This window comes from Corapipo altera, unplaced genomic scaffold, assembly GCF_003945725.1.
Source record: "Corapipo altera isolate COAL_440 unplaced genomic scaffold, ASM394572v1 71, whole genome shotgun sequence".
Taxonomy (NCBI): Eukaryota; Metazoa; Chordata; class Aves; order Passeriformes; family Pipridae; genus Corapipo; species Corapipo altera.
The window spans coordinates 981,003-1,007,967 of NW_020884916.1; the positions used below are offsets into that span (position 1 = coordinate 981,003).

A 26,965-nucleotide genomic window follows, 5' to 3' on the forward strand; every position below is an offset into this window, starting at 1 on the left:
CAGCTCCTCTGTCTCCCTTACAGCTCCTCTGTCTCCCTTACAGCTCCCTGACTGCTCTAGAAAGCTCCAAAAGTCACGCTCTTGCCAGGAGGGTCTGAACCTGTTCACACTGTGCTGGGGGCTGTGGTGTTGAACTAGGGAGGATGTGGTCATTGGCTGTTGCCTGATGACTGTTCTGGTTCTGAGTCAACCCCTCGTTTCAGCACTGGTCCTGCTGGGCTGCCAGCTCCTCCCTGGGCAGAGCCTGTACCTGAGGGCTCTCAGGACCAGCCTGGCACCTTTTTGTGGTGCCAGGAGAGTCCAGCTCTGATGTGAACAGTTCTCTCTAGGCCACCACAGAGGTGACCTGGACCAGGTGTAAGCATTAAGCTGTTTTATATCCTGGTATGTGGACAGCTCACCAGCTGTTGCCCCAAGAGGAATGCTGGCTTCCAGACCCTCAGTTACCATGAGGATAGGCTGTCTAGCAGAGCTGTTTTCAGCCTGTTTGTGGTGATTTGTTTAAAACTGTGCTAAGCAGTGAACTCCCTGCTCCCTCGAGCCCCTCCTCCTTGGAGAGCTGCAGTGTGGCATTTACAGATGAGCTGTGTCAAAGCTCTTGGCCTCCACGCACAGTTACATGTTCTCCAGGGCTCTGGGAACCAAGGAGCTGTTGCCTGTGCCAGGAAAACTTGTGAGCAGAAGAAACTGCAGCCCATCCTAATGATTGGCTGAGTGACATGGGATTTGCAGCCTTGTTCTTGGAGGAGCTGTTTGTGTGAGGGTCCCCAAAAATGTGTTCTGCCTGCAGGAATTCTCTTTATCACTTGATACCTGCTTGCCAGCTGAGCATCCTCTCCTCTCTGCCTGTAAAGCTGCTTGTGCTTGCCTTGTCTCTCCTTTTTGTACTTCCAAGATGAAGCAGGACTGTAGATACAAACATGCCTGCCAACACTTCCATCTGTAATTTGGACAGCAGTGTGAGTGTTGCTGATAGGGCTGATGTACCTTGGGGACATTCTCCAAGAACCTGGAAAGGGGGGGGATAACCCAGGGAAGGCATCCAGCATTTTGAGACGGGCACCTGTTACATCCTCAGCTGCCTGTTAGTCTGATATGAGGTGGTGGGAATGGCGTGGAGCTTCCCTGTGGCTTTGGCAGCCCCGTGTTGGGTGTTTGTGTCCTGCTGGCAGCCGTGGCTTGGTGCCACCTCTGTCACCTGTGTGTCCTGTCATCCCCTGCCTTGTCCACCTGCAGCAACCACTAGACTGAGCTGAGCTAACGTGGCCTTCTGTCCCCTCTTTTTGTGCTGCAAAAGTGAGAGGGATCTCGGTGCTTGTGAAACACCAGAGGAGTGTTTGGGTTTAGAGAACCCTGATGGGGAGGAGGCGGCGGCCCTGGAGCGGGAGGAGGGATCACTGGGCAGCCCGATGGATCCAGAGGAGCTGTCTGCCCCACAGGACACGTAAGGGCTTCATTTCAGTCGCTGGTGTCGTGATTGTGACAGCTTGTGTCCTTTTGTCCCCCTCTGTGCTGGCTGGGGCTCGCGTGTGAACGGGAGCTGCGGTTTGGTGGGCACGGCGCAGCTCCGTGTGCACATCCCAGCAGCTGTGCTGCTGTGAGGGTGCCAAGTGGGCAGTCTGTGCTGGGGAGGGCCAGAACAGCAGCTCAGCCCTGGGAGTCTGTGGCTCAGGACTCTGGGATGAGAAGGAGCCATGTGCCCTGTCTTTGGGAGAGCCTCCTCTGTGCCGGTGTCGCTGGCGAGGCTGCAAGTGCCACCCTGCCTGAGAAAGGCTCTGAGTGGTACTGAGATGGGGGGCAGCAAAAACCCAACCAGTCACCCCAATTTTACAGCCACTAGGAAGAGCACTGAAATAATGAAACGCTGAGGTCAGAGCTCCTGCCCGAGCCACCCTTCTGTCGCTGCAATTCCGGTGGTATTTGTGGATCCGTAGCTGCAGCTCCTCTGTGACAGAGGAGCTCAGTCCCTGTGATTGTGCTGACTTTGCATTCTGTGTCAGATGACACATCAGCAGATGCAACTGGAAAAATTAGGCAGTGTCTCCTGGGACAAGGTGGGGGAGAAGGATCTGTGCTGTGGAGGCCTGTGCAGTGTCTCCCCTGTTCTGCTGGGAATTGTGGTGCTGTGCAAACCCTTGTGTGCTGGATCTCCCTTGGAGCAGGAACTGGGGCAAAAGGAAGAACATGATAAAAAACTGGAAGTGGCTGAATTGCTCTGCAGAGCAGCCTGTGATAAAGGACACCTGCTGCAGGTGGCATTATGGGGAGCACCAGTGAAGCAGGATTTTTGCAGAACCCCACTACCTTCCTGTCTTGTTCTTTTTGCTAATGGCTGCAGAAGTGACCTTTTCTCTCCTGACTCAAGGCTCTATAAACTGGGGCTGTTATTTCCCTGATTCCTGGCAGAACAGAAGTCACTCTGCCTTATGCTGGCAGTCTCACAGCACAGTGAGACCTTCCTGCTCCAGCTTGCACTAGCAAAGAATGAAAATTATTCTTCATACACTAATCTCAATTTTCCCCTCCTTCCCCTTCAACCTCTCTCAGACCTTATAATTTTGCTACTGTCTGTCTGAAAAAAAAACAACTTAATTAGAACCAGACTGGGTTTGAATTTTTGGAGTGCTGGGGGCTTTCTGTTGCCTGGAGTTGGCAAACTCCCAGCACACTTCAGGTTGCAATTGCAGAGAAATACCTTGTCCATCAGAAGCACCAATCCCTGGGCTGGAAGCAGGTGCTGATGGCATCTGCTCCTGTGCCTACCAGCCTGGCCAGGGCTTTGTAGCTGCTAGATCCTTCATGATCTAGTATTGCCCTCACAAGGTGAGCTCTGGTGGGCCAAAATCCGAGTTATTCAGGAGTGCTGCTGGGGCTGGGTGTCATTTATCAGTCAGAGCTGATGATACACCAGTGGTGGGCCTGAGTGAGGCTTCTGGAGTAGGGGGTTCTGAGATTTTTGGGGGGTTTTTTTGATACTCTTTGGAGGGGATGTTGCTGTTCCTTTTGTGTTACTCCGTTTTCTGTCGCCCTTTTGCCAAAGGACCTTTCTCTCTTTGGTAGGCAACCTGAGGAGGAAATCAAGGACCAGCAGTCCTTGAACCAGCCTAGAGAAGAATCCCTGGAGGAAATAGCCAAGAATGTGGAGACAGAGCTTGAGCAAGAGGAAATTCATTTATTTCAAGCAAAGGGGGAGGAAATTCAGCAATTCCAGGAGGAGACAAGGCAGGAGGAGGAAGCAGAGAAGCTTGATCAGCAAAAAGAAAAATCCCTCAGGTACTTGCCTTTTTTACTCCACCTCCCCTGAACCTTTCCAAGCTGGGATTTCATTGCTGCTGGCCACAGACCTGTGCTGTGGTAGCCACCACCTTGGAAGTGGTACTGCTTCCCAGAGGTGTGGGAAAGGAGCAAGATCCAGGCTCTATGGGAAGAGGAGGAGTGTGGGCCTCAGACAATCCTGTGCATGAGGATCTACACACCTTGGGAGGGGCAGTGCCCTGCTGTCAGAGCACAGGCAGCCTCAGGAAAGAGCTCTCCAACACTGACAGGAGAGCATCTTCCCACCTCCTGTGAGATGAGCTCTGATTCCATGCACACGCAGCCTTTGGAACTTCTCTCTTATGTCTAACCTGGGAGAAGTTTCCAGTTCAGTGCTTGGAGCTTTACCACCTGGCAGATGTTCAAATCCTGGGCTAAATGGTCGTAACAGGACTGGAAATGGGAGTGTTAGAGGAGATGAGGTTACCCCAGAGGGTCTATCTGGAGCTCTGATTCTGCATGTTTTACAGAGGGACTTCCAGGAATAGGGCAGAAGGGATGGCTGTGTGAAACCCAGGATCTGAGAGCAACCCTGGGAGCTGTGTCCTTTCCCTGGGGGAATTTTTCTCTCGAGGCTTGTATATTATTTTGGTGGACTTGATACTTATGTTCTTACCACGCTGAGCAGCCAGAAACAGCATCTTGACATGAGATGTCCTGGGGATGCAGTCTGGGTGTGAAGGAAGATGCAGAAATTGCCCCTGAAGGGGAAAACGTGTAGTAAAAGGTGTCATGTGGAAATATGGAGCTTCCAGATGTACTATTGCATCCAGGTACCTTGCCTGGGAGCCTGCATCCATTTAATGAGAGTTGATTTCATTTACCTGCAAAAAAATCCCCAAACCAAGTGCAGCCTGTGATGATATGGCATGTTTTAAAACCACACTGCTCACGTGTGATGCTGGGGCTGCATCTCCTGTGCCAGCAGCAGGTCCTGCAGGTGTGGGGGAAATGAAAGGTCTGGAGCCCTGAGAGAGCATAATTTGGGCAGGTACAGCCAAGTGGGAGCAGCAGCTGAGCTATAGCCCTTGGGGAGGTGATTGGAAGATATTAAAACCTCTTGAACCTTTTTTCTTTTTCTTTCTGGCTGCTCATCTCCCAGGACTCCAGAAGAAGACTTGGCAAAGGTTTCTGAGGAGGAAGAGCTGCGTGTCAGAGAGGAAGAAACTGAGAGACTGGCAAAGCTGAGAGCCAAAATCGCCTCAGAGACCGAGGCAGAGGAGGAGAGGATGAGGTGAGAAGTTCTGCTGCCATCCCCGGGGATACAAACCGTGCTGGGCTGGGAGAGAAGGATCTTGCACGCCACCAGCAGCTGCTCAGAGTGGAGGTTTGGAGCTGTTTCCCTGCTGTGGCAGCAGGTCCGAGCCCTGACTGAATCCTGACTTCTGTGTCCTTGTTACAAACCTACCAGGGCAGAGCAGGAGGCCACGCTGCAGAAACTAAGGGAAGAGTGGGAATCCCAGCAGCTGATGGAGAAGGAGAGCCTGGAGAGGAAACAGCAGCTTGCCTTGGAGGAAATGAAGCTGGAAATGGAAGAAGCCCAGCAGAAAGAGATCAGGGAGCTGGAACGAGAGAAGGAACAGTTCCTGAGCGAGGTCAGGGAGAGGTTAGACAGGGAGAAGAAGAAGGTGAGATCTTTGTTACAAACAAGGGTCAGCCCCGAGCTGTTCCTGCTGACCTGGCTGGCATTGCAATGCTGAAACGTTGGGATTTAAATCACACCTGTGTGTTTATGAGGCACTTAAAGCACAAAGGGAAGGTGCCAAGTGGGCTGTTAGGGGCACACTGAGGAGGGGAGAACTCCCCCAACTGTTATTACAATGGTGATTAACTAACGATTATTTAAATAGCCAAGTTGAATTTGAAGACAAGAGCAGGATAGTTGTGTGTCTTGCTAAGCTAAACCAAGCCCTGTTATCAGATCAGAACTAAATGAAACCACTTTATCAGCTCCAAACACCACTTTGGGTACAGCTTTAGTCCTCCAGGGACGTGGGGAGTCCTTGAATGGGGCAGTTTCTAGTTTTTTGAGCACAGCACGATTGAGATCCATCGAAATCTCCTGGGAGGGGGAAAGCACAAAGAGAGTAAAGGCACCTTGTACGTGATCCAGTTTGGAAGGGGGTTACCATTGTTCTTTTTGATGCTTATGGATAGAATTTAATTGCAAATCCATCATGTCCCCAGACTGTTTTGCTCGTGTTTCCACAGGCAGTAGAGGAGCTGGAGGAACAGTTTGCAGATGAACTCCAGCAGCTGAAGTCTGCAGCAGAAGAGAAGCATCGTGAGGTAAAGACAGTGTCCTTAGTATGTAAATCGTTGGGTTTTTCCTCACACACTGTCACCAAAGGTGGCCAGGGAGGGTGGCATTAATTTTTTTTCCACTTCCTCACCGTGGTTCTGGTCTGGCTCAGCATTTGGCCGTGCTCCAGGCAGGGGGTGGTGAGACTGCAGGAGGGGCTCTGCCGTGCTGCTGGCTCCCTGTAGGAGGGCACTGAATGGAGCCTGTTGGAAGGGTGACGAGTCTCTGTGGGTGGCTTTCATGGCAGGTCATTTCCAGCCTGCAAACCCAGCTAGCAGAGGCACAGAGCAGCCAGGAGGCTCAGCTGCGTGAAGACTTGCAGAGAGCAGATCAGAAAGTGCAGCAAAAAGCCTTCCAAGTGAAGGAATACGAGCGGGAGGTGAGTGTTCACCCACCTTCTCTCCCGAGGGGTGTGGTGAGGTCTGGGAGCCCACGTCCCCTGCCCAGGGGTGCCAGTGGTGCCTTAGGGGAGAGGATATCTCACCTCACTGGGGTGAGATATTTGTGCTGCCCAGACCACAGCCTGATCACACTCTGGATTTCAATCCTTGGGCTCATGTGGGAGGTTGATTCTTGGGGGGCCTCTGTTGTGCAATGCTGTCGTTCAAAGGGAACATCTTTCCCTTTCATCCCCGCAGCTCAGCGAGCTCATGAGCGAGAAACGGCTCGAGGTGGAAAAAGACCACGAGAGGAGGATGGAGAGGATGAGACAGGGGCACCGGGAGGCCTTAGCCCGGATTAAGGAGCAGTTTGAGGAGGAGGTACCGCTCTCCAGAGAGTGTCCCATGTGTCTGTTCACTCACTGGAGATCCCTGTGCTGCACTGAGGGCCTTTCCTCTCCCCACTCAGGAGCGGAGGCGGAGGTCGGAGCTGCTGCAGAGGGTGCAGAGCGAGACCCTGCAGCTCTGGCAGTCCCACAACGCCGAGGTGAAGGCTCTGCAGGAGGAGCTGGAGGGGAGGCTCACTGACCTGAAGCACAGGCACAGGGAGAAGGTGAGGAACACCCCTCTGCTCCGTGTGACATGGCTGCTTGGGGGTGCCCAGGGTACCCCACACCTCGTGGCCCTGCCACCCTCCACGGCCCAGGGGGACTGACACGAGTAACAGGTCGTGCTTCCCAGCCCGAGTTGTTCCCCCTGTGGCAGAGCTCTGCCAGGTGAGGGAGGAATTTGTACCATTCTCTCTTTAACTCAGTGTCTGTGTGCAGGAAAGAAAAATCCAGGATGCGGAGAACGAGCTCGAAATCCGTGCAAAGAACCTCCAAACCAGATCAGAGCAGCTCCTCAACCAGGTGAGTCGGCCTGGTGGGCTCACAGGGGTTCCCTTACCTGTGCCAATCCTTTGGCTGCTTCCTCGTGGGGAGCTGGTCAGAAATGCTCAGCCAGGGCTTCTGCTGCTGTCCCAGTTGTAGGTACAACTTCCATCACAGGTGAGAGCAGGGCTGAGCATTCCTGGTGGTGCAGCCTCAGGGCTGGTGTTTGCAGTGAAAGCCTGAGCTGTGGGTTTGCTCAGTGCTTTGGGGGATAGTGAGTGACTGTGAGAGGGGCAGAGGGATCATGAAGCAAATCTGACAACAGTCCTTGGGTGTTTTGAAACTTGGGCCCGAGGTCTGTCCTTGAGGTGGTGCTCAGTCTCCTGGCTCTGACACTCACCTGCTCTCTCACCTGTGCACAGGAGGAGGACCTGCGAAGGAAAAGGCAGCAGCTGCTGGATGAGGACAGGAGGGCACAGCTGGAAAGGGATGTATGTATGCCTGAGCTCTGGATGGGGCTGTGCTGCTGCTGGGGCTGAGGGCACCACGCTGGAACTGTGGCTTTAAAAAGAAAAGAAACCATTGCTTTTAAACCGTGAGGCTGAAAATCCCTCCCTACCCCAGTCTGGAGTGCCATCCTGCTGGGAGGTGGATTAACTCCGACCTGTTTCCCAAAGAAGAGAGACAGTCCTGCTTTTCCAGGACTGGGGGGTGTGTGTGCAGCTCTGGACCCCTGTGAGCCGTGCAGGCAGCGAGCCCTTGTGTGCTGTGTGTGCCTCTTATTTTGGTTTTGGGGAAATGACCATGAGGGATTTTTTTTTTGTTTTCTTCTAGGAAGCTGCTTTGGCCTCTCAGCTGCGCCTGGAGGAGAGCAGGAAGGAGCATGGCAGCCTCCTCGAGTCCGTCCGGCAGCTGAGGAAGTCTCTGGAAGAGCTGCAGGACCAGAAGGCTGAGCTGGAGGCCCAGGTGGACCTGCTGCAGACCCGGAGCCAGAGGCTGCAGAAGCGCATCGGGTGTGTAGGAGCAGTTTCCCTCCCTGTCAGTAGCTCAGGGTGGGAATTTGCTCCTTTACCTCTGCTTGTTGTCAGGTTTGTTTGTCTCCTCCACACCTGCCTCGTGTGGTTAGTGAGGTGCTGTGAGAGGAGCACTGAAATGCAAAGAGACTTTCCTGGGGTGGCTGAGCTGCTGGGGAAGGGTGGGAGGCAGTTTCCCTGCCCAGCCAGGGGTTATGATTGGCACAGAACCAACACTGGTGCTGTCTTACACACCTATGGCCCTTTCCCTCCTGGAATCTGGACACCACTGCAGCCAGGATGGACTGCAGGCTAATCAAGTGCCTCCACTGTTGCCTTTCCTGTGGCAGTGAGCTGGAGGAAGCAGTCAGGAGCAGGCAGGAGACTCTGAAAGAACTGGAGGCAGAAGAGGGTGTGGAGTCTCCAAGAAAGCAAGCTGAGCTCCGTATTGAAGACCTGAGAGAAAGTACTCAAGCTGTGAGTAAAGCAGACTCTGAAGGTGTTTGCTTTGAGAGATCTGAGGCTGCAACTCTCTTGAAAATCCCAACTTTTGTTCCTTCTGTGTGAAATCATTGAGGGGATGCATTTCTCTTTGCCACTGTGTTCAGTAGTATTTGCTGATTTCTCTCTGTTATTAGTGGGTGGAGAGGAGTGTGGGATACTGGAGTCAAAAGCAGGGCTTGAAATGGAATAGAAATGTCTGTCTCACCTTCAAAAATCACATGAAGAACATCCCAGGCACTGTTTTTGGATCTAGGCATGGTGATGTCATTCCAAGTTTTTGCTCCTAATTGAATTCTTACAGGAGCCCTGGGGTTCTGTTTCCCATACATGTTTCTTAATTTCTGAAATGCTTTACCTCCTCAGCCCTCATCCAGAGAACTTGCTTCCTCAGCCTCTCAGAGCCACGAGGAAAGCGACTTCCAGTGTGATCCGTGAGTATCCACGTGCCCCAAAGCCTTTCTTTTCGCTCTGGTTTTCCAAGCAAATGCTCTGGCTTGGATTTACACACGGTGCACTGACAATCTGGTTTTTGGGAGGTGCTGTGTGAGGCGTGCAGGAGGGCACAGGCAGCCAGGACTCACACCTGCCTCTCTGCTCCAGTGTCCGGAGCTACATCTCTGCGGAAGGGGCCTCCCTCCGGAGTGCCAAGGAATTCCTGTGGCACCAGACCCGCTCCATGAGGAAGAGGCACTCGGCGCTGAAGGCTGCGAGGGTGCAGTGGCGCCAGGACCTGCAGAAGGCACAGGAGGCACTGCAGGATCCCCACAGCTCCCAGCTCCTGGAGGGCATGCGCCAGAACCTGGAGGAGGTGAGCCCTGAGCTCGTTCGCAGGGGGTGGACACTGTGGCTGCACGAACAATCCCACAGCCCTGGGATCAATTCCTGGCTCTGCAGGTGTGGTGACCTTGTTGGAAGTGGGGTTTGGAAGTAAAACCTTCTTTTCCTTGGGCTTTGAGCCATGTGCTCTGCTTGCTGTCCACACCACTTCCCGAGGACTTGGGGGCAGTTTCACTCCAGCACCATCATTTCCTGTGCTGAGCAGATTGAGATAATGAAAGTCACCCTGACTGCTAACATAGATCATTTCCTGTCATTCTGGTTTAATTTCCCTCCTTGCTGGCTGTTGATCCCCTGCAGGAGGCAAAGCACTTGGACAAGATGAAGTTGGCCATGCAGAAAGGGCAGGTGCTGCTGCAGAAGAAGGAGGAGAAGCTCAACCAGCTGGAGTCTTCACTGCTGGAGGAGGTAACACCAGCATCACTCCCAGGGTCTTCCCAGCTGCATTCCCCCTGCCCAGAGCTCTTGGCCTCCTCCCCCAGGCTGGAGGCCCTGAGGGACTGGTGGTCCCTGTGAGGGCCCTTTAGCTGGTGGCCAGAGACTGGAGTTTGCCAGCAGAGCTGGATTTTGAAACACTTTCTGTGAGATCACAAGAGACTGTTGAGCATGTGGCTGCAGAGAGCAGCCTGGAAAAGAGCCTAGAGAAAACAAGGTCTGGGATGGAGTCTGCTCTCCCTGACCAAGGCAAGCCTTGGAATGTCTTTGGCTCTGCCTGGGACCACGTGGCCTTGGGCAGGGCAGCAGCAGATGCAAGAGCACAGACTTTGGGTGGTGCAAAGAGGGAACCCAGCCCTGCAAGAGTTCTGAGGGTTATTTAAAGCACAAAACACGTTGACTCCTGTCTAGAAGGGCCAGTTCACATGGCTGTTGGATTTGGCCTCTCACACTTCCAGAGCCTAAGCAGTCTCTTGATACTCAGATTTTGCTGTCAGGGACTGAAGACGAGTTTGCCTTCACTTGACCTGTGCCTGACTGAGTAGACAAGCTGTAGGCAGATTTCCAGCAGCTTTTATGTTTCAGGGATGATACAGCAGGTTTTGTTGCTTTGTTTTCCTCCTGAGCAGCTCTCAGATGAGGATACACTGAAGAGTGCTGCCTGCAAGAAGGTAGTGACTTTTGATCTGAGTGACTCTGAGGACACAGAGAGTGCATCCATTGGAGAACTGTGTCAGCCTAAATGTAAGTGCCTGACTGGCTCGGTGTGCTGTGCCCAACCTGTGAGGCTCTAGACCTATTCTGGCTTTGCCTCACACCTCTCTGATGATGTTCTCACCTGTGCTCAGTGGTGTCCCCATGGTTGGGACTGCTCTGTGCATGAAACTTGATTGGAAAAACTTGTTTCCTGCCTGTAGTGGCAGATAAGAGGGATGGAGACTGTGCACAAACTTGCCCTTGAAATCTCTGTGCATTATAAAATCTGGTTGCAGCTCTTCCCTCTGCTGCTGCAGAGCTGTATTACTCTTCTGTAGGAGTCTGGGTTTCCCCTTCCTCACATCCAAGGCAGAAGAGGCTGCTGCAATTCCCTCTCTGCTGCATGTGCTTTTTGTTGGCCTGCAGTTGCCTGCAGCTGGAGTTGTGCAGGGGAGGAGGGGCAGGAGGGTTGGGTTGCTTGCACAAAGGCTGCTCTCATTAGCACTTGCCTGCAACCCCTTTTTTCTCCTCTCTTTCTTCAGTAGATTTGAGGATGGATTTATGGCCTGTCCCCCAGCTGGACAAGATCCAGCACTTGAGGGACTCTCTGCAGTGTATCACCAGTGAGCTGAACGGGGTCCTGGGTGTGCTGGACTCCCTGAGCCATCACCACACTCCTCTCTTCGCCTCGACAGCCCGTGGTGGCATCCCTCTGTCCACATATTCCTCCTTGGCAGGCCTGCAGGCAGGCAGCTCCCTGGGGGATATTTCCAGGGTGCCTTCCACTGACAGGTGGGCCTGGAACAGTGGGCTGAGCTCTGGTGTCTCCATCTCAGGGCGGTCAGTGGACAACATCCTGGCAGAGAAGTGGCACAGGTATTTCCCAGGTGAGTCTCCTGTCCTTAATCCATTCTTCTTCCTTGCCTTCAGCTTTTGATTTCTCAGCCCTGCAAGTTCTGGCTGTCTCACCCTTCCAATGCTGGAAGGGCAGATACACTGGAGCTGCTGATAGGAAGGGTGCTAATGGGATAAGGAATGTTGATTTTGGTGAGTCTGTATTTAATGTCTGTTTTCCAGATGGGATCTCATCGCTCAGTGGGAATCCCAAGCCTCTGGACAACAAGCTGGGATACATACCTGCAGAGTAAGGGTCTTCTTCCTTGAGATGTTCCACTGTGCTGCTGTCATTTCTCTGGGATGATTACTGGGTCACATACATAGCAAGCAGATAACAAATAGTGAATTACGTGTTAATAGCAACATGTTACATATTAAAAATAACAAATTACATATTGTAAATAATATATGAATAAGTTATCACATTAGCTATTCGCTGCCACGTGCTCAGGTGAGGAGATGGCTTTTTGGTGACGGTGGCTCCTTCTATAACAACCCATCACTTTCTCATCCATTCTGCCCAGACCTCTCTTTCCCACCCACCCTCTCACTCTCTCTCATGTGCCCCAGTGAACAAATCCGGCAGCTGCAGCATTCCAGGTTCCGTGAGCCGGGGAAGATGAGCATCGAAGGAATGATCGAGAGCAACAAGAAATGGCTGAAAAGCTTCAGGAAGGACTCAAAAGCGTATCCTTTACCTGGGTCTGGCCTTTAGTTGTGTTCCTGCTCCCTGCAACAGGCAGGAGGAGGTGAGTGAATTGGGAGCACCGAAGGATTGAACAGCAGTTTTTTACTTTGGTGTCTGGTTCTGCAAAGGAATGTGGTGTTCAGCAGTTAGAGCATGAGCGACCTGTTTGCTGCTCCTTGAGCTGTACTTGACTGAGGAATTGTCCTTCCTTCCTTTCCCTGCTTGTGATGTTCTTTAGTGACTGAGGAATTCTCCTCCCTTCCTTCCCCTGGTTGTGATGCTCTTTAGTGACTCTGCTCTGCCATAAAAGAGCAGTTAGAGCTGGTAACGTGAGAATTTAAAAAAATGTGAACCAAACAGTGCAGAGTGGAGGAGGTGGCAGGGAAGAAGGGGGTCTGCCATGGGCAGGCCCTGCTGAGCAGCCCAGGGTGAAGTGAGGGCACCTGGAGACTTGTGGACCTGGCACATGGGGTGACCACAAGGGGCTGGGCTCCCCCTGGAGCTCTTCTCCAGCTCCATTTCAAGGCATCTTGCAGCATGAGGTTGGATCCAGAGGGCAGGACCTCTCTGTGCTGTTAGCAGGGTTGTTTCCAGGCTGTGTGGTACGTTGGTGTCTCTTCCAGTGTTCACTGATAAGCAGCAAATCCCTGGGGCCTCTGTGCTGTCCTGAGCCCAGTGCACCTCTGAATTCCCTAATCCCCCTTTAATTCCATTTGACTGGGATGCAGCAGGCTAAATACAGCATGTGTGCACAAGGCTGGCTCTGTACCTCAGTACCTGCCCTGTCTGGCTGTGCTCAGGTGTGCTAATTCCTGCTCTAAGCCAGGCTTTTCCTTCACCCGACTGCCAGACCTCTCTCCCCACGTGCACAGGAGCCCCCAGCCAGCAGCACCAGCCCCAGCCTCCTCCAGCTGGGAATGGATGAAAACAGGCAAATTAAGGTGTACCACTACTAAAAGGTGGGATTTTTTTCTCTGGAGAGTTGGTGGGGGTCTATCTCCCTGTGGTGTGCTGGGTCTCAGTGATGCCCACTCAGCCACCACTGCTGTGTCTGTGTGTCCTTGAAAACAAGTCTCTTTGCAAGAGAGTGGAGGAAGGAGGAAGCAAACTTCCCAGGTGGATTCTTCTAATCCTGTAATGTGTCCAAATATACTTTATAGACTATTTAATCCAGCGGTGACATATCAGGGCTTCGATAAATCAACATTTCCCTCATTAGTATTCTAGCAGTGGTGAGGCAGAGCTGTGAATCATGGAGGACTTTGAGTAACTGGTCAAGGGGGAGAATTTGAATCCAGCTGAGACTGTGCTGAAGGAAACGTGTTGGGAAATGAGCCCAGCAAATGCTCCATGGCAGGTGGGCCGTGTCAGCTGGCCTGTGGCACGTGTGAGCAGGGAGAAGGAGCAGTGGAATGGTGCAGAGTCTGGGGACAAAATCAGGGAATGACAGATTCTGGCTCTTGGGGAATGTTCTGCTTGTTTGGGGTGGAAGCAACAGGAACTGAGCCAGGAGTGGCTCTCCATGGCAGCGTTGGACAAGCAGTCCCTGCTCCTCTCTGTGCCAGACTGGCCAGAGCTGCTCAGCCAAGCAGCTGTGGGAGCTCTGTTCCTGTGCCATGGATGTGCCAACGGGAGCAGGGATGGCAGGGGAGTGTGAGGAGTGTCTGCTGGTGCAGGCACTGCTGAGGAGCTCAGTCTGCTGTGAATGTCGAGACAGCCCCACCTGCGTCCTTCCATGCCCTGGGAGAGGAATCCAGGGCTCAGCCCAGCAGCTGGGCTCAGTCTGTAAATACAGCCCTGTCTGTATATTCCCTGGGCAGGGCTGGGGAGCCCTTGGCATCCAGCCTGAGCCTGGCCTGGCTGCTTCTGCTGCAGCTCCACAGGGATCCTGGGAGAGGAGAGTTGTGGGACGGGCTCTGGAGACTGGAAAGCTGGCTCATGGGTGGGGTGAGCAGCTCCTGGACCTCAGCTGCGAGGTGGTGGCTCGTGGCTTTGCTCACTGGGTGGCTGCAGTCGTGTTCCTTGGGAAAGGCCGTGTCCAGAGTGTGTCCCAGCCCCCTGGGATGCACGAGCTGGGAGGGGGCAGATGGTGCTGCTCTACCCGGTGGGGAGGGGTCAGGATTTCGTGCTGCTGAGCAGGAATGTGGTGTTTGGTTGTCTGTTGTCAGTGTTTTCTCCGAGCTGACTCTAAATATTTTATGCCCTAAAAAGATGCCGAGCCACTTGCCATTTTGCCTGATGAGGACGCCTGCACTTCAAGGGATCCCATCTGTGAAAAATGATCTTCAAAGCCATTTCTCCTGAGATGCCCCTCACCCTCCGTGCTGTGTGTGCTCCTCGGGTGGGTGATGATGCACAGCCCCCTCCTGCTCTGCTCCTGGGTAGTGTGTGCTGGCACACACCGTGAGCACGGCAGGGGGATGTTTACATGCAAATAGAAATATATTTTTGATGAACATCGTTTTAAAACTCTTAAGAATGTATTGTATATTTTATTTTACTTTTTTTTTTTTTGCTGATTTTCTTAGAATTTTTGTAATTACTCAGCCAGCCTTAGTCCTCTCTAGGAAGGGAGGGATCAAAACACGGGTTTCCCATCTGCTGTCGGATTGCACCAACCCCTGTCTGTAGGGATTTTGCTTTTAGTTTCCTGGATACTGGGGGAAACATGGCAGTCTTTCCAGTCAGGTGTTTTAGAAGGGACTCCAGGATTCTGGCTCACGGTGGCCAAAGCCATTATCACTGAGTCCACTCTGTGTGTTGGGAGAAGCATGGATTAGTGCTGCAGAGAAATGCCAGTTTTTTAAACAATAACTCTGTTTGAAACGTGTTCCTTTTTCCTGTTAAAACCTGGGATAGCAGCTGTATCTGGTTTTGTACAAAATTAAATCAACATGAGCCTGTTTTGTGTGATGGTGGTGGTTGTAGCTCTATTTTGTTGTAGCTCTGGATATCCAGCTGTACTTGCCTCTCACATCTTTCCCTTGCTTGTCTCTGGGCAGTCTCATGTTTTGTCTTGTCAAGGTCATTTCTGGCAGTTTCCAAGAACACTTCAGCTCGTTGTGGCCTTATTACCATTATTCTTTTAAGCATCTGGTCAGGGTAGCAAATGCAGGGACAGAAAAAGCTAAAAACCAAAACTACAGAACCAAGACAAGGTGTTGTGCTGGAGCTTCTCTCTGGCAACTTGGGATCTGTTAAAATTGTGTAACTGGAGATTGGCTGTGGCTGCTGATTTCCCATGTATTTGGGAGCAGCCAGGAATTCCCCCAGCAGTGCACTGGGTACTTCTGGGATCCTGTGGTGGGATTGCTGAGTAATGCTCTCCCTAGGAATTAGGGAGGATTGGTGGTGACGTTCTTCTCTCTTCCCATGGCTTGTTCCTGTCCCCTTGTGGCTTCAGCCAGCCACCCGTGGGAGCTGGAGGACTGGTGAGGCACAGTGTGTGGATCAGCTGGTCATGCAGAAATGGAGGCTGATAGTTTTGTCCTTAAAAAGAAAACAGACCCACCACCAAGCCTTGACTTGCCCCAGTTCCTGCAAAGAGCACAGGGCAGCTCTGAGACATCCCAAGTCCTGTCTGGACTGTGAGAACCTCCTGGTGTGGGGGTTTTGCTGTGATCTGAGCCCAGCCTGGGCTGTGTGTGTGTGTGTCTGTGCTCACTGCCCTGCCTGTGTGTGTGGAGAAGGGGATTTGCTTTTCCTGGAATGCCAGCAGAGTGTCTGTTGGAGAAACTGCGATTAGAAGTTAAAAGGGCAGCGCTCAATTACTTCACCAGGAGGAGCTCCGGCCATAAGCTCATTAAGGGCTTGGTCTCTGCCTGCCCAAGGAGGGGCACTTCAGTCCCTGGCTGCTCGGACATCCCCGTGCTCTGCTCCCAGAGCTGTGCCTTCCCAGGACAGAGGGAGCCCCTGGACACCCCGGCCATGCTGGGCACCCTGATGACAGCGCTGTTCTTTGTGGTGAGGGCGGTCAGGCAGGTGAGTCCGGGCTGGGATTTATTGCTTCCCTTTTATTTCTCCCCTGTCTAGGGCTGCTCTCTGTGGGGGCAGGGAGAGGAGGCAGTGGTCTCCTCTTATCCAGGTGGGAATGGCCTTTTGTGCCTGCTCAGACCCTGGCTGGGAGGTTTGGGAGCCCCGTGGGCTCTGCAGCCCCACGACCTCCCGATGAGCTGCTCATCAGGGTGGTGCCAGGAAGGGTTCTGGTCACTGGTGGTGCGTGTGGAGGAGCAGCAATTTCTGTTGCTCTTCCCCTTTCTCTGCTGTCCTCTTACCTGCTGCAAACCCTTTCTGTGTGCAGCTGGAGACCAACCTGTTCCGTGAGGAGCCCCTGCCTTACCTGGTGTACCAGCCCCTGCCCTGGCAGATCCAGTGCGTGTCCCAGAGCCGCCGCACCAGCCGGGACAGCGAGGTGAGGGCTGGGGGCACCACCAGGGCAGCTGGCTCGGGGGGTGCCCCTGCCTGCTGCAAGGAGGCAGCTGTGCCAGCTGGGCAGGCTGCTCTGAGCAGAAGGCGTGGGCAAGGGGGAGAGGTTTTTTCCTCTTTCCCCCTGAAAGAGGAAAAAAAAAAAAAGTGATGTCAGGAGGTGGGATAAGATGCAAAATGCAGGAGAGGTATTTGTAGGCAAATTCAAGCTTATTTTTAGGAATGGAAATATCCCCTAGCAGATCTGGCATCCCAGGAGCTGCAGGTTCATAGTGTAGGGGCTGGAACAGGGAAAGCAAACCCAGCAAGCCTGTCTCCTTGCTGGTTTGAAATGCAGATCCAGTGAGGATAATCTGTGCCAACATCCATTCCAAGGTATACTGGCACATTTCACAGCTCTGAGTCTGGATGCAAAATTCTTTCCTGCCTCTCCTTGGAGGTCTTTTCACAAATGTAGATTAATTAATCAGTGCTCTTTAAGGGAACAACAGTAATCATGTTCCAGTTTCCCAAAGGGAATGGACAGTGGAAAGCTTGGTGGGGCTGGTCCTGTCCCTTTCAGAGATTCCCAGCTGGCCTGAAAGGGACTGTCCTCACTGCCTCTGCCTGGGATACAACTAACTCTTAGTTTTCTTCTCTATCTTTCTAGAGAGGCAAGAGCTCTCGGCACAACAGCATCTACTCACTTTCTGGAGATAAAGGTGGGTATGGGGCAGGCAGGGAAACATTAAAAAAAACCAAAACAGCCCAGGTAATGGGGGAAGCTCGGGGCTGGGACTGTGGATGCAGCAGGAGAGCAGGCACTGCAGCACCTGCATCCTTCTTGCTGTCTTCCTGCTTCCAAAAATCTGTCCCTGTGACATTATTAAATGATATTTAATGGTGAGATATTTGTTAATATGTGTGATATCAGCCAGTGAAGGTCCCAGGGATGCATAACTGAATATATAACATTGGTGGCTGTGCAAATCCCTTCTCCCCTCTTCCCATAAAAACTACCTCACTGACTCCCATGGGATCACACTGGGGGGGAATCACACTATCCCCCAAAACAGCCCCTCTTCCTCTTCTTCTTGTTCTGGTAAACCCTCTTGGAATTCAGCCCTCTTTCGTCCCTGCTCTGGTCTCTGAGGCTCTGCCCCTCTGCTGAAGTCAAGGGCTCAACAAAGAGGATTTTGAGCAGTTCTATTCTTGGTGCCAATCGGATAAGGGGCAGTGGGGGCTGGGGGTGCTGCTGCTGTGACATCCCTCCTGGATGGCCCAGGAGCTCTGGCCAGCCTGGTCGCTGGTTTGGGGGTCTCAGTGCCCTGCAGTGGGTGCAGGTCCCTGGGCAGACAGTGGCTGAGCTCCTTGGGCAGGAGTGTTTCCTGTGGAGCTCTGGGCAGCCCACACAGCCAGGGCTCCTCCTGCCAGGCACTGCAGTACCTGCCCCGTGGTCCTCAGCCTCTGCCCTTGGACCTGTGCACTGTGCAGGGCTTACAGCTGATGGTGTGTCTTGTTAAGCAGGGCAGGAGGGAACCCCTTCCAAACGTGGACTTCTCTTATTTATCTTTTTACATGGCAATTTCTTTTAGGCTGTGAAGGGAAATGGGTTCAGGTGACAGCAGTGAGTTTATACAGCAGCATCTGGCCCCAGGATTCCTGATGGCTGCTCGGGGGGTGCTTAGCAGTGACACACTGGCTTAGAGGAGCACTGCTGAGTGGCTTTGATGCAGTTCCTGTTGAATTTCACAATACTTCCCTAATGCCACATTAAGCAGGAGTGGGGAGGGCTCCCATTTGTCAGCATGAGAGCTTTATTGCTGTACAGTGCCGGCCTTTTTTTCTAATCTTATTTGTGTGTGCGAAAGTAAGTGAGCATCATACGTGGTGATTAAACGTGGGGAAGCTGCTGCCTTTGGGGAGTGGAGCTGTGTAAATAGAGGGCTTAGTGCTGCCAGGGAGGCTGGGCTTTACTTTGCCTCCTGCTCCCTGTGCCCTGGAGGTGTCTTTGTGAGCCAGTGGAGTTGTGGTTTCACACTCTGAGTTTTTCAGTCTCTTTGACCTCCCCAGTGAGGAAGGATGTCCTGTCTGGGAGCCTGGGGACTGGGGAGGCCACTGACCCTGTGGTGGGGATGCCAGAGCCCTGCAGCCTGTTCAGGGCCACTGGCACTACCTGTGCTCACTGTGGTGCTCTGTTGTCACCCCAGGTGATGTGACCCCTGATGACAGCAAGGATAGCACGTTCTTCAGTGACCCTTCGGAGAGGGCAGCCATCACCATCCAGACCCACTTCAGGAGGTACCAGCAGCAGAAGCAAGAAAAGAAGTAGATACATCAGCCACCCGTGCCCTGCACTGTCCCTCCTGTTTGTCTGTTCTGTACCCCAGAGACATTTGGGGCTGTGGTGACTGTGAACCTGCCCCTGAACCTACACCTGCACCCCCTTGGTGCAGCTGTAGGTTCTCTGCCCTTGTGTTGGTCGCTGCTCAGAGCGAGCTCTCTGTCCTGCTCAGTCCTTCCCCAGACAGCATTGCCTCATGGGCCAGGGTGCAGCTGGAGGGGGGCTGTTGAGGACCTTGGAACGGGGGGTGATGCTGCATCCTGTCCTTGGGCAGCCCTTGGGTCACGATGAGTGAGTCCCAGCAGCTGTGGGGGTGGCAGTGGGGCCCTGCACAGCTGAAGGTGGTTGTGCTGGCTGGTCTCTGCCCAGCTGGGGCTTGTTTCACTCAGCACTGACCCTCCCCTGTGCCTCTGCCTCCTTCATTCTGCCTCTGGGGTTGGATGGAGCAACTACCTTTGTCCTCTGCTCTGGGTGGATGGCTGGCAGAGGTGCCAGCACAGTGTCCAGGAGCCAGCCTCGAGTGGGAATGTCACCGAGGGGATGTGCTGCAGGCAACTCAGGAGCTGAGCTGTGAGCTGATCTTACCTTTTCTTGGGGACAACTGGTTGGGGTACCAGAGCAAGTGTGGGGTGAGACTCTGTCTCCTGAGGCTGAACCTGCTTTTCTTCCTGAGGCAGCCCTCTAGTAATGCTGGTGTTTGGGTTAGAGCCCACCCAGCCCCTTGCTCTGGTGTTTTGGTGCAGCAAAGCTGAACAGAGACCTGCTCCTGGTCAGGCAGGGACAGGAGTCCAGGAGAGTCTTGGGTCTGAGTGTCTCTTTCTGGTGCTGCTTTTTGCAGCTTGAAAGAGGGAATATGAAAGCACAGAGCTCTGGGCCAGCACAGAAACAGGAGATTTGCTGTGAGCAGCGGGGTGAGGGGGGACTGGGGGACCTGGGGGAAGGAGCAGGGCATGGAGGGGCTGCTGGCTCAGAGCCCTGAGTGTGGTCTCCAGTGCTGCTTTGCTGGGTCTGTTGTTGGGGTTTCTGTGCAGAGCTGCTGAGCTGTGCCCCAAGAGCCCTTTGTTTTCCTCTCCAGCCATAATTACCCTCAGCCCTCCTTACCAGCACTCTGTCCCCAGCTGCTCCTACTTACCTTTGGCTTGTTAGGTGTCTGGACTCTGCTTGTGCTTGGCTGTGGTGGCATCCAGTGCTTGTGGCTCTGCTCTGGAACAGGGCTGGTGACACTGGGTTGGTCACTGGGGTGGTGGGGGCAGTCTGGGCTGGCTGGCACCAGGAGGTGTGTGTGGCAGGTAACCTGGGGTCTGGCTGGAATGCTGTGCAAGGCAGCTGGTAAAGCAGACCTGAAAGGAAACTCTGGATTTCTGAGCTTGAGGGCTTTTTGTCTGTTTGCTGTTGAAGGCAGAGTTGGTGTGGCTGGTGTGGCTTGAATTCACTGTTCTCCTGCAAACCTTGCTGTGGCAAAGGGCAGTGGGCTCTCTGGGAGCAGGGGGGTGTTGGGGTCTCGTGGGTGGGTGCTGGAAACTTGGGCTCTGTTAAACTGTGCAAGGCCAGGGCTTGTGCCTGCTGGGGAAGGGAAGGGGGAGAACCCTTGCTAAGATGTAGAAGGAAATCTGTACTAGCCAATTCCAATAAAGACCTATTAATCTCTGTTAATCTGTCCTGCTCTTTATCTTGCTAATCTACTTACTTTTACAGCTGATCACGCTTGCCTTTTCTATTTCTAATTCTAATTTCTCTTCTGTTTCTATTCTGAGCCTGGTATTGGCATTTTTGGAGGTGCTGCCTTGGTGGTGATCCTGCTTTAAGATGGGGCTGGGCACTTGCTTTTTTTTTTTTTTCTTTAATCTGTATGAGTCTCTGATGTGCTCTGAACTGGTTTTGAAATCCTTACAGAAATGCTTGAGAAATTCTGTTTTGCTCTGGGGAGAGACAGAATGAGCAGGACTGGTTTCCCTTGGTTGATGGCAAACACTGGCCAGTGTGGGACAGACCTGCCTTTGGACAGGTTGCTGTGGGGAGCTCGGGGTTGCCTGACTGACCCCATTCAGCTGCTGTGCTTGTGTTCTGGGTACAAGCACAGTACAAAATCTGGGTATTCCTTTATGCTAATTTGGAAACTTACCATGGTTTTGTCTCCAATGAGCTGTTAAAATTGAATTAATAGGAAAGCTCATGCCTATTCCTAAGAAAAGCTGTACAGGGGTCAGTGGGGGGGTTGGTGCAAGAACATGAGTGGGAAATAGCAGCCCTGGCATTTGGGGCATCATCCCTGATGCCTCCACACCAGCCTGTGTGAGGAAGGTGCCCCTCTCCATCTGAGATGCCCTGTGGCAGAGGTTGGCTCCGAGTTGTACCTGAATAATGGCCAAAAACTATAAAAAATGGGCATAAGAAATTGTCTTAACAGCTTGTTTCTTGAGCCCCAGGGGTGAACAGCTGCCAGGCTCTTGCTGAGGTGCTTCCAGCTCTGCAGGATTTCAGGAGTTACCTTAGTTAGGAAGAACCAGATGGCAAAGGAGGATCTGCTGACCACTCTGCCAGCAGGCAGGGAAGGGGACTGCTCTATGTGGAGACTGCAGGTAATGTCACCAGTAGCACCAGTCACTGTATTTCCATGTAATTTTTGTTTGAGTACTACATTTAAAAAAAATTAATGGAGAGATATTGAAAAAGTGACCTCTGCAGCACTTGATTATAACTGATGAATTAAACCCTGTAAAGAGAGAAAAAAAAAAAAAAAGAGAATGGTACAAACCTGTGTGTAGATGCTCCAACAGCTGGTTTGAGTTAAGGTAGGAAGTGTATCTGCAAAGAAAAAGCTGGAACCAGTGGGTAGCAAGCATGGATGGAGAACTGATGAAAACTTGAGCTTATAAATTACAGGAAATAAGGAAATGAAAGTGCAGTTAGTTATTTAGACCTTGAATAGCACCAGAAGCTCCTCAGGAAGGTGAAGTTCTATTTTGGGTTACTAAAACAAGAGTTAATAATGGCCTGAGCTATTTTTGCCTTCCCAGGGTAGCAGAACAGGTGAGAAGGACTGAGAGCCCCTGGCTCCTGCCTGAGCTTCAGCTGCTCTTGCTTTCACAACCACATATGAGAGGGGAAGGTAGAATCTGCACCTCTTTGGTGGTTTATTGCTGTGGCTGGTGGTAAAAACAAAGAAGAAAAATAAGAACAAATGATGGTGGGGGCTGTGCTGGGCTTTGTGGTGTCTCAGTGTGCTGTGGTGTGACACAATGCCCCGTGTCCTGGGGCACCTGTGCAGTGGTGTACCATGCCCTGTGCCATGATTCACCACGATGGAAGGCAGATACATCATGATCCCTGGCACTGTGCTGGATTTCTTGGGCTCCCCCCTGTGCTGCCCTTCACCACAGTGTGCTGGGTTTCGATGTGCTGGGTTTTGATGTGCTGTGTTTCGCCGCTCATTGTGCTCAGCAGTGGTGCTGCTCCTCCTGCTCTCCCTGCTGCCACATCCCAGGGAGCCAGGCCCTGCTGTGAGGAGCTGCTGTGCCTGGCTGGATGCTGGGTACGATGCTGGAGCCGCGCGGCACCGCAGCCGTGACACAACTCATGAGGGTCCTGGCATCAGTTCATCCCTCCAGATGAGCTGGACCAGGGTTCCTGTCTGGCACTTTGGTTCACCCTGGGCTGGAGCTGGATTTACCAGTGACTCAGTACTGTGGCACAGTCTGGCCGTGGCTGGGCTGTCCCACTCAGGACCCTGTTCCCATCCCTGACCCTCCTCCCGCCCCACGGCTCTGCAGGTCGGTAAGTGCCTTAGTATTCCTTAATATTTAATCCCTTTTCTTAGTATTCCTTAATATTTAATCCCATGTCTTAGTGTTTCTGTGCAGTGGCTGCCCTGGGCTGTCCCTCTCCATCCTCCTGCCCTGCTCTGCCTTAATTCCCTGCTCACTTAACAAACGCCCGCGTATAAACATAACCTTTATTGCACACAGCGCTGGGTTTTTTTTCATAGAAAAAGGTATTAACACATAAGCATTTGCAAATTGAAGCAACTCCTGCTGTTTTCAGAACAGTAAAATAGCATGCAATGTCTCGGAGACGTTCCTTTTTAAAACCACCGACAAGATCAGGGAGAAAAAAAAAAAAAAAAAAAGTCGCTGAGTCTTTCCTTGTGCCCCTTTCAAAATGATGTGAAATATATATATATGTTTACATATATATTATATTTTTAAATCTGTAACATCAAATTCTTTGTGCCCTGGTTTCTTTTTCTGTTCGGAGAAGAAGAAAATAGCTTCATTTTTATACAAAAGAGTTCGTTATGTACAAGTTTGTTAATTAAATATAAATGGCGCGGGGTGGGGTGGGGGGGGACGAGCAGCATCCGGCGGGTGGCCCTACACCAGCGTGTAGGACTTGGAGTAGGCTCCGGCGCCCTGTTTTTGAGACCTGCCTACCCCCGACGTGCTCATCTCTAGGAGCGAGTCCCTGGAGCCCCCCACTTTGGAGTGCGTGGGCACCCGTGGCTCGGCGGCGGCAGTGGCGGTGACGGGGGGCTCGGCCGCGGCGGGGGGAGCCGGGGCGGCGCTGGCGGCGGGCGCGGCCGTGGTGCCGGTCGTGCCGGGCATGGGGAGAGTCCTCTGAGGTAAGGTGGTTGCGGCCGAGGCCGGGGGAGGCAGCCCCAGGGGTTTGGTGCCGGGCTCCAGCGTCATGTGCCGGGCCTGCGCGTGGTAGGCCCGGGCGAGGTTCCGGATGGAGGCCTCCCGCGGCGGCACCACCGGGCACGGCTCGTGCGCGTCCGGCTTGCGGAAGAACGCGTCCGACTTGACGTACAGCGGGAGGTTGCAGTAGTCACCTGGCGAGGGAAGAGGAGGCGGGTGAGGCTCTGGAGTGGTCCCTCTGCCCAGCGCCCTCTGAGTCCTGTCACATGGAACACGGCAGGGCAGCAACCCAACATTGGCCCGCCCGGTGCAACGCGATGGATGGGACCTGCCACGCTCCGGTGGGCACTCCACTGGGCAGTGTTGGGTACAACCTCTTATACTGTGTCACCGTGTAACCCTATTGCTAATATTGTAATGCACAGAGTAATAAAGTATTAGAACGTGACTCTGTTGGTCTTATTGTAATGCATGGAGTAGGAAAGTATTAGAATGTGACACTATTGGTCACATTGTAATGCCCGGAGTAAAAAAGTATTAGAATGTGACAGAATTGGTCAGATACTTTCTGACCCCGGGCATTAGAATTAGAATGTGGCAGAATGTGTCAGATTCTAATGCCCGGGGTCAGAAAGTGTCAGAATTTGACAGAATCTGTCAGATTCTAATGCCTGGGGTCAAAAAGTGTCAGAATTTGACAGATTGTGTCAGATTCTAATGCCCGGGGTCAAAAAGTGTCAGAATGTGACAGAATTTAACAGAATCTGTCAGAATGTGTCAGATTCTAATGCCCGGGGGTCAAAAAGTGTCAGAATTCGACAGATTGTGTCAGAATCTGTCAGATTCTAATACCCAGGGTCAAAAAGTGTCAGAATGTGACAGAATTTGACAGAATCTGTCAGATTCTAATACCCGGGGTCAGAATGTGTCAGAATTTGACAGAATGTGTCAGAATCTGTCAGATTCTAATACCCGGGGTCAGAATTTGACAGAATCTGTCAGATTTTAATACCCGGGGTCAAAAAGTGTCAGAATGTGTCAGAATCTGTCAGATTCTAATGCCTGGGGTCAAAAAAGTGTCAGAATTTGACAGAATCTGTCAGATTCTAATACCCGGGGTCAAAAAGTGTCAGAATTTGACAGAATTTGACAGAATCTGTCAGATTCTAATGCCTGGGGTCAGAAAGTGTCAGAATTTGACAGAATTTGACAGAATCTGTCAGATTTTAATACCCGGGGTCAAAAAGTGTCAGAATGTGTCAGAATCTGTCAGATTCTAATGCCTGGGGTCAAAAAAGTGTCAGAATTTGACAGAATCTGTCAGATTCTAATACCCGGGGTCAAAAAGTGTCAGAATGTGACAGAATTTAACAGAATCTGTCAGATTCTAATGCCTGGGGTCAGAATGCGTCAGAATGTGTTAGATTCTAATACCCGGGGTCAAAAAGTGTCAGAATTTGACAGAATTTGACAGAATGTGTCAGATTCTAATGCCTGGGGTCAAAAAGTATTAGAATGTGACAGAATCGGTCAGATTGTAATGCCCAGAGTAGGAAAGTGGACAGTGGCACACATGGAGGCACAGATTATGGTCTGTAATGTGTTGTGTGTAAATAACATCAGTGTTATCCATATTGTGTGACATCAAATGTTATAGTACCCTGCAATAAGCAATATATTCTGCTATGTGTTCTATAGCCTTATATATAACCTAGTGCCTTAATTTATTTGTATGTATATAAGGCAGCACATTATTATAGTTGTTATATAGGACCTGTAAGAGACAATATAACAGTATTGCTTTCAGTTGTGTATGTTTTTATAGTATGTTCTGCAAGCTGCATGTCATCTCTACTCAGCTGTAGCACACTATAGGACGTGTATGTCATGTATTGCAGGAGGTTTGTTATTAATCTGTGATATATCACAGTGGTATCTCTGCACATAAAGATCACCTTCTGTTCTGTAAAGCATTGTGGTAAATATTCCTACTCTCTGCAGCACCTGCTAGAGCCCACAGCAGTGTGATATGATAGATAGTGTGTTATATGGAAGGTTTTACTCTGCCAATGTAGTGTCTGTGCTGCAATAATATCTTCTGCTATGCTGTGTTATATAGCATCATATATAGTTATTACCTTAATTTCAGGTTTTATGTCGATGTATGTGTAAGACCCAGCATTGTTATATTGTCTCTTATAGGTGTTATAGTGTTATATTTCTGTTGTATTACACTACTGCCTTTAATTGTGTTCTCTAGCATCATCCGCAGCTGTAGTACCTTAATTTAAGGATTTACATGTAGATGTAAAACACAGTTATTATTTTGTCTTTGATATTTGTAACATATAACACCTCTCTCCCTACAGCATTACTGCATTAATTGTGTATATTATGGGGTGTGTTCTGTAAGTGCATGTTCATCTCTTTGCAGCTCTAAAACGTTGTGGGGTCTGTATTGTTAGATGGGGGATCAGGGGGGTGCAGATCCCATCTGCTCTGTGAGGTGGTGTGTGTAAATATCCCTTCTCTTTGCCATAACATGTTGCCACGTGTTGTTGAATGTTGCCACATGTTACAGCTACAGCCTACAGTACACATCAGTGCTATGTATGTCATGTTAAATATACTACACTAATATAAATAGTGTCTGTGCTACAGTAAACTGTGTTCAGCTGTGTTGTGTTCTACAGCATCATCTAGAGTTAATACCTTAATGTAAGGATTTATATATATATATAAATATACAAATATATTTATATATAAATATATAAATATATTTTTATATATAAATATACAAATATATTTTTATACATAAATATATAAATATATTTGTATACATAAATATATAAATATATTTTATACATATAAATATATAAGTATATAAATAATATTTAAAGTATATGAATATATTTTTATAAAAATATATTCATATATAAAAATATTTTTATATATGTTTATATGTAATATATAAATATTTATATATCATATAATATATTATATAAATATTTATATAAGATATTTATATAATATATATTATATAAATATTTATATATAAATACATATAAATATATAGATATATTTATATATAAAAATATATATAAGGCCCTGCATTATTAGATTGTCTCTTATATATTGTTATATTTGTGCTATTAAACACTTTTGCCTTTAATTGTGTCTGTGTAATGTGTTCTGTAAACTGCATTTTTAAAAAAGGCTATAATTGTAACACACAATTAATACACAATTAATTGTAACACACATACTTAATACACACTGTACTATTTAAAATATACCACAGAAGTATATGGACTTGTTTGCAGAGAAAGGGGCAGGATGGAAGGGCTCACCTGGGGTGGGGGATTGTCAGGGTGCTGGCACTAAGGCTAGGGAAGGAATATTGAGGAATGTGAAGGAATACTGGAGAACACTAAAGGAAAGGGAGAAATAGTGATGGAATAATGAGGAATTCTAAAAAAAAAGGGGGAGAAATAATGAGGAACAGCAATGAAGGGGAGAATATGAAGGTCTGGGGGCAGTACTGAAGAATGGGCAGGAATACTATAAGGAGTGGAAAAGAATAGTGAAAAAAAGGGGAAAATATCAAGGAATGAGGAAAGAACACCAGCAAATGTAAAGGAGTA

General features: G+C 50.6%; 2 protein-coding genes across 5 annotated transcripts in view; one reads left to right on the top strand and one right to left on the bottom strand.

Annotated features, from left to right (window-relative positions):
- CEP164 (centrosomal protein 164) overlaps positions 1 to 14,415 on the top strand; it is a 32,194-nt gene extending 17,779 nt beyond the window's left edge. For 2 of the 3 annotated variants that reach the window (XM_027655387.1, XM_027655386.1), the window contains 21 exons: positions 1,298 to 1,444; positions 3,061 to 3,273; positions 4,418 to 4,549; positions 4,727 to 4,943; positions 5,527 to 5,604; positions 5,865 to 5,996; positions 6,256 to 6,378; positions 6,467 to 6,610; positions 6,825 to 6,908; positions 7,292 to 7,360; positions 7,704 to 7,882; positions 8,233 to 8,359; positions 8,750 to 8,817; positions 8,987 to 9,194; positions 9,524 to 9,631; positions 10,288 to 10,402; positions 10,897 to 11,241; positions 11,432 to 11,498; positions 11,822 to 11,938; positions 12,790 to 12,880; positions 14,151 to 14,415. In XM_027655387.1, the coding sequence (XP_027511188.1) occupies positions 1,298 to 1,444; positions 3,061 to 3,273; positions 4,418 to 4,549; positions 4,727 to 4,943; positions 5,527 to 5,604; positions 5,865 to 5,996; positions 6,256 to 6,378; positions 6,467 to 6,610; positions 6,825 to 6,908; positions 7,292 to 7,360; positions 7,704 to 7,882; positions 8,233 to 8,359; positions 8,750 to 8,817; positions 8,987 to 9,194; positions 9,524 to 9,631; positions 10,288 to 10,402; positions 10,897 to 11,241; positions 11,432 to 11,498; positions 11,822 to 11,938; positions 12,790 to 12,880; positions 14,151 to 14,243 (2,857 nt within the window). In that variant the 3' untranslated portion in view covers positions 14,244 to 14,415. Of the gene's footprint in view, positions 1 to 1,297; positions 1,445 to 3,060; positions 3,274 to 4,417; positions 4,550 to 4,726; positions 4,944 to 5,526; positions 5,605 to 5,864; positions 5,997 to 6,255; positions 6,379 to 6,466; positions 6,611 to 6,824; positions 6,909 to 7,291; positions 7,361 to 7,703; positions 7,883 to 8,232; positions 8,360 to 8,749; positions 8,818 to 8,986; positions 9,195 to 9,523; positions 9,632 to 10,287; positions 10,403 to 10,896; positions 11,242 to 11,431; positions 11,499 to 11,821; positions 11,939 to 12,789; positions 12,899 to 14,150 lie in introns of all 3 variants that reach the window. The other variant, XM_027655388.1, reaches the window with a different exon arrangement.
- Positions 14,416 to 22,625: 8,210 nt separating this feature from the next.
- Positions 22,626 to 26,965, bottom strand: part of DSCAML1 (DS cell adhesion molecule like 1) — a 100,991-nt gene continuing 96,651 nt past the window's right edge. For both annotated transcript variants that reach the window (XM_027655384.1, XM_027655383.1), the window contains exon 33: positions 22,626 to 23,515. In XM_027655384.1, coding sequence (XP_027511185.1) covers positions 23,058 to 23,515 — 458 coding nt within the window. In that variant the 3' untranslated portion in view covers positions 22,626 to 23,057. The remainder of the gene's footprint in view (positions 23,516 to 26,965) is intronic.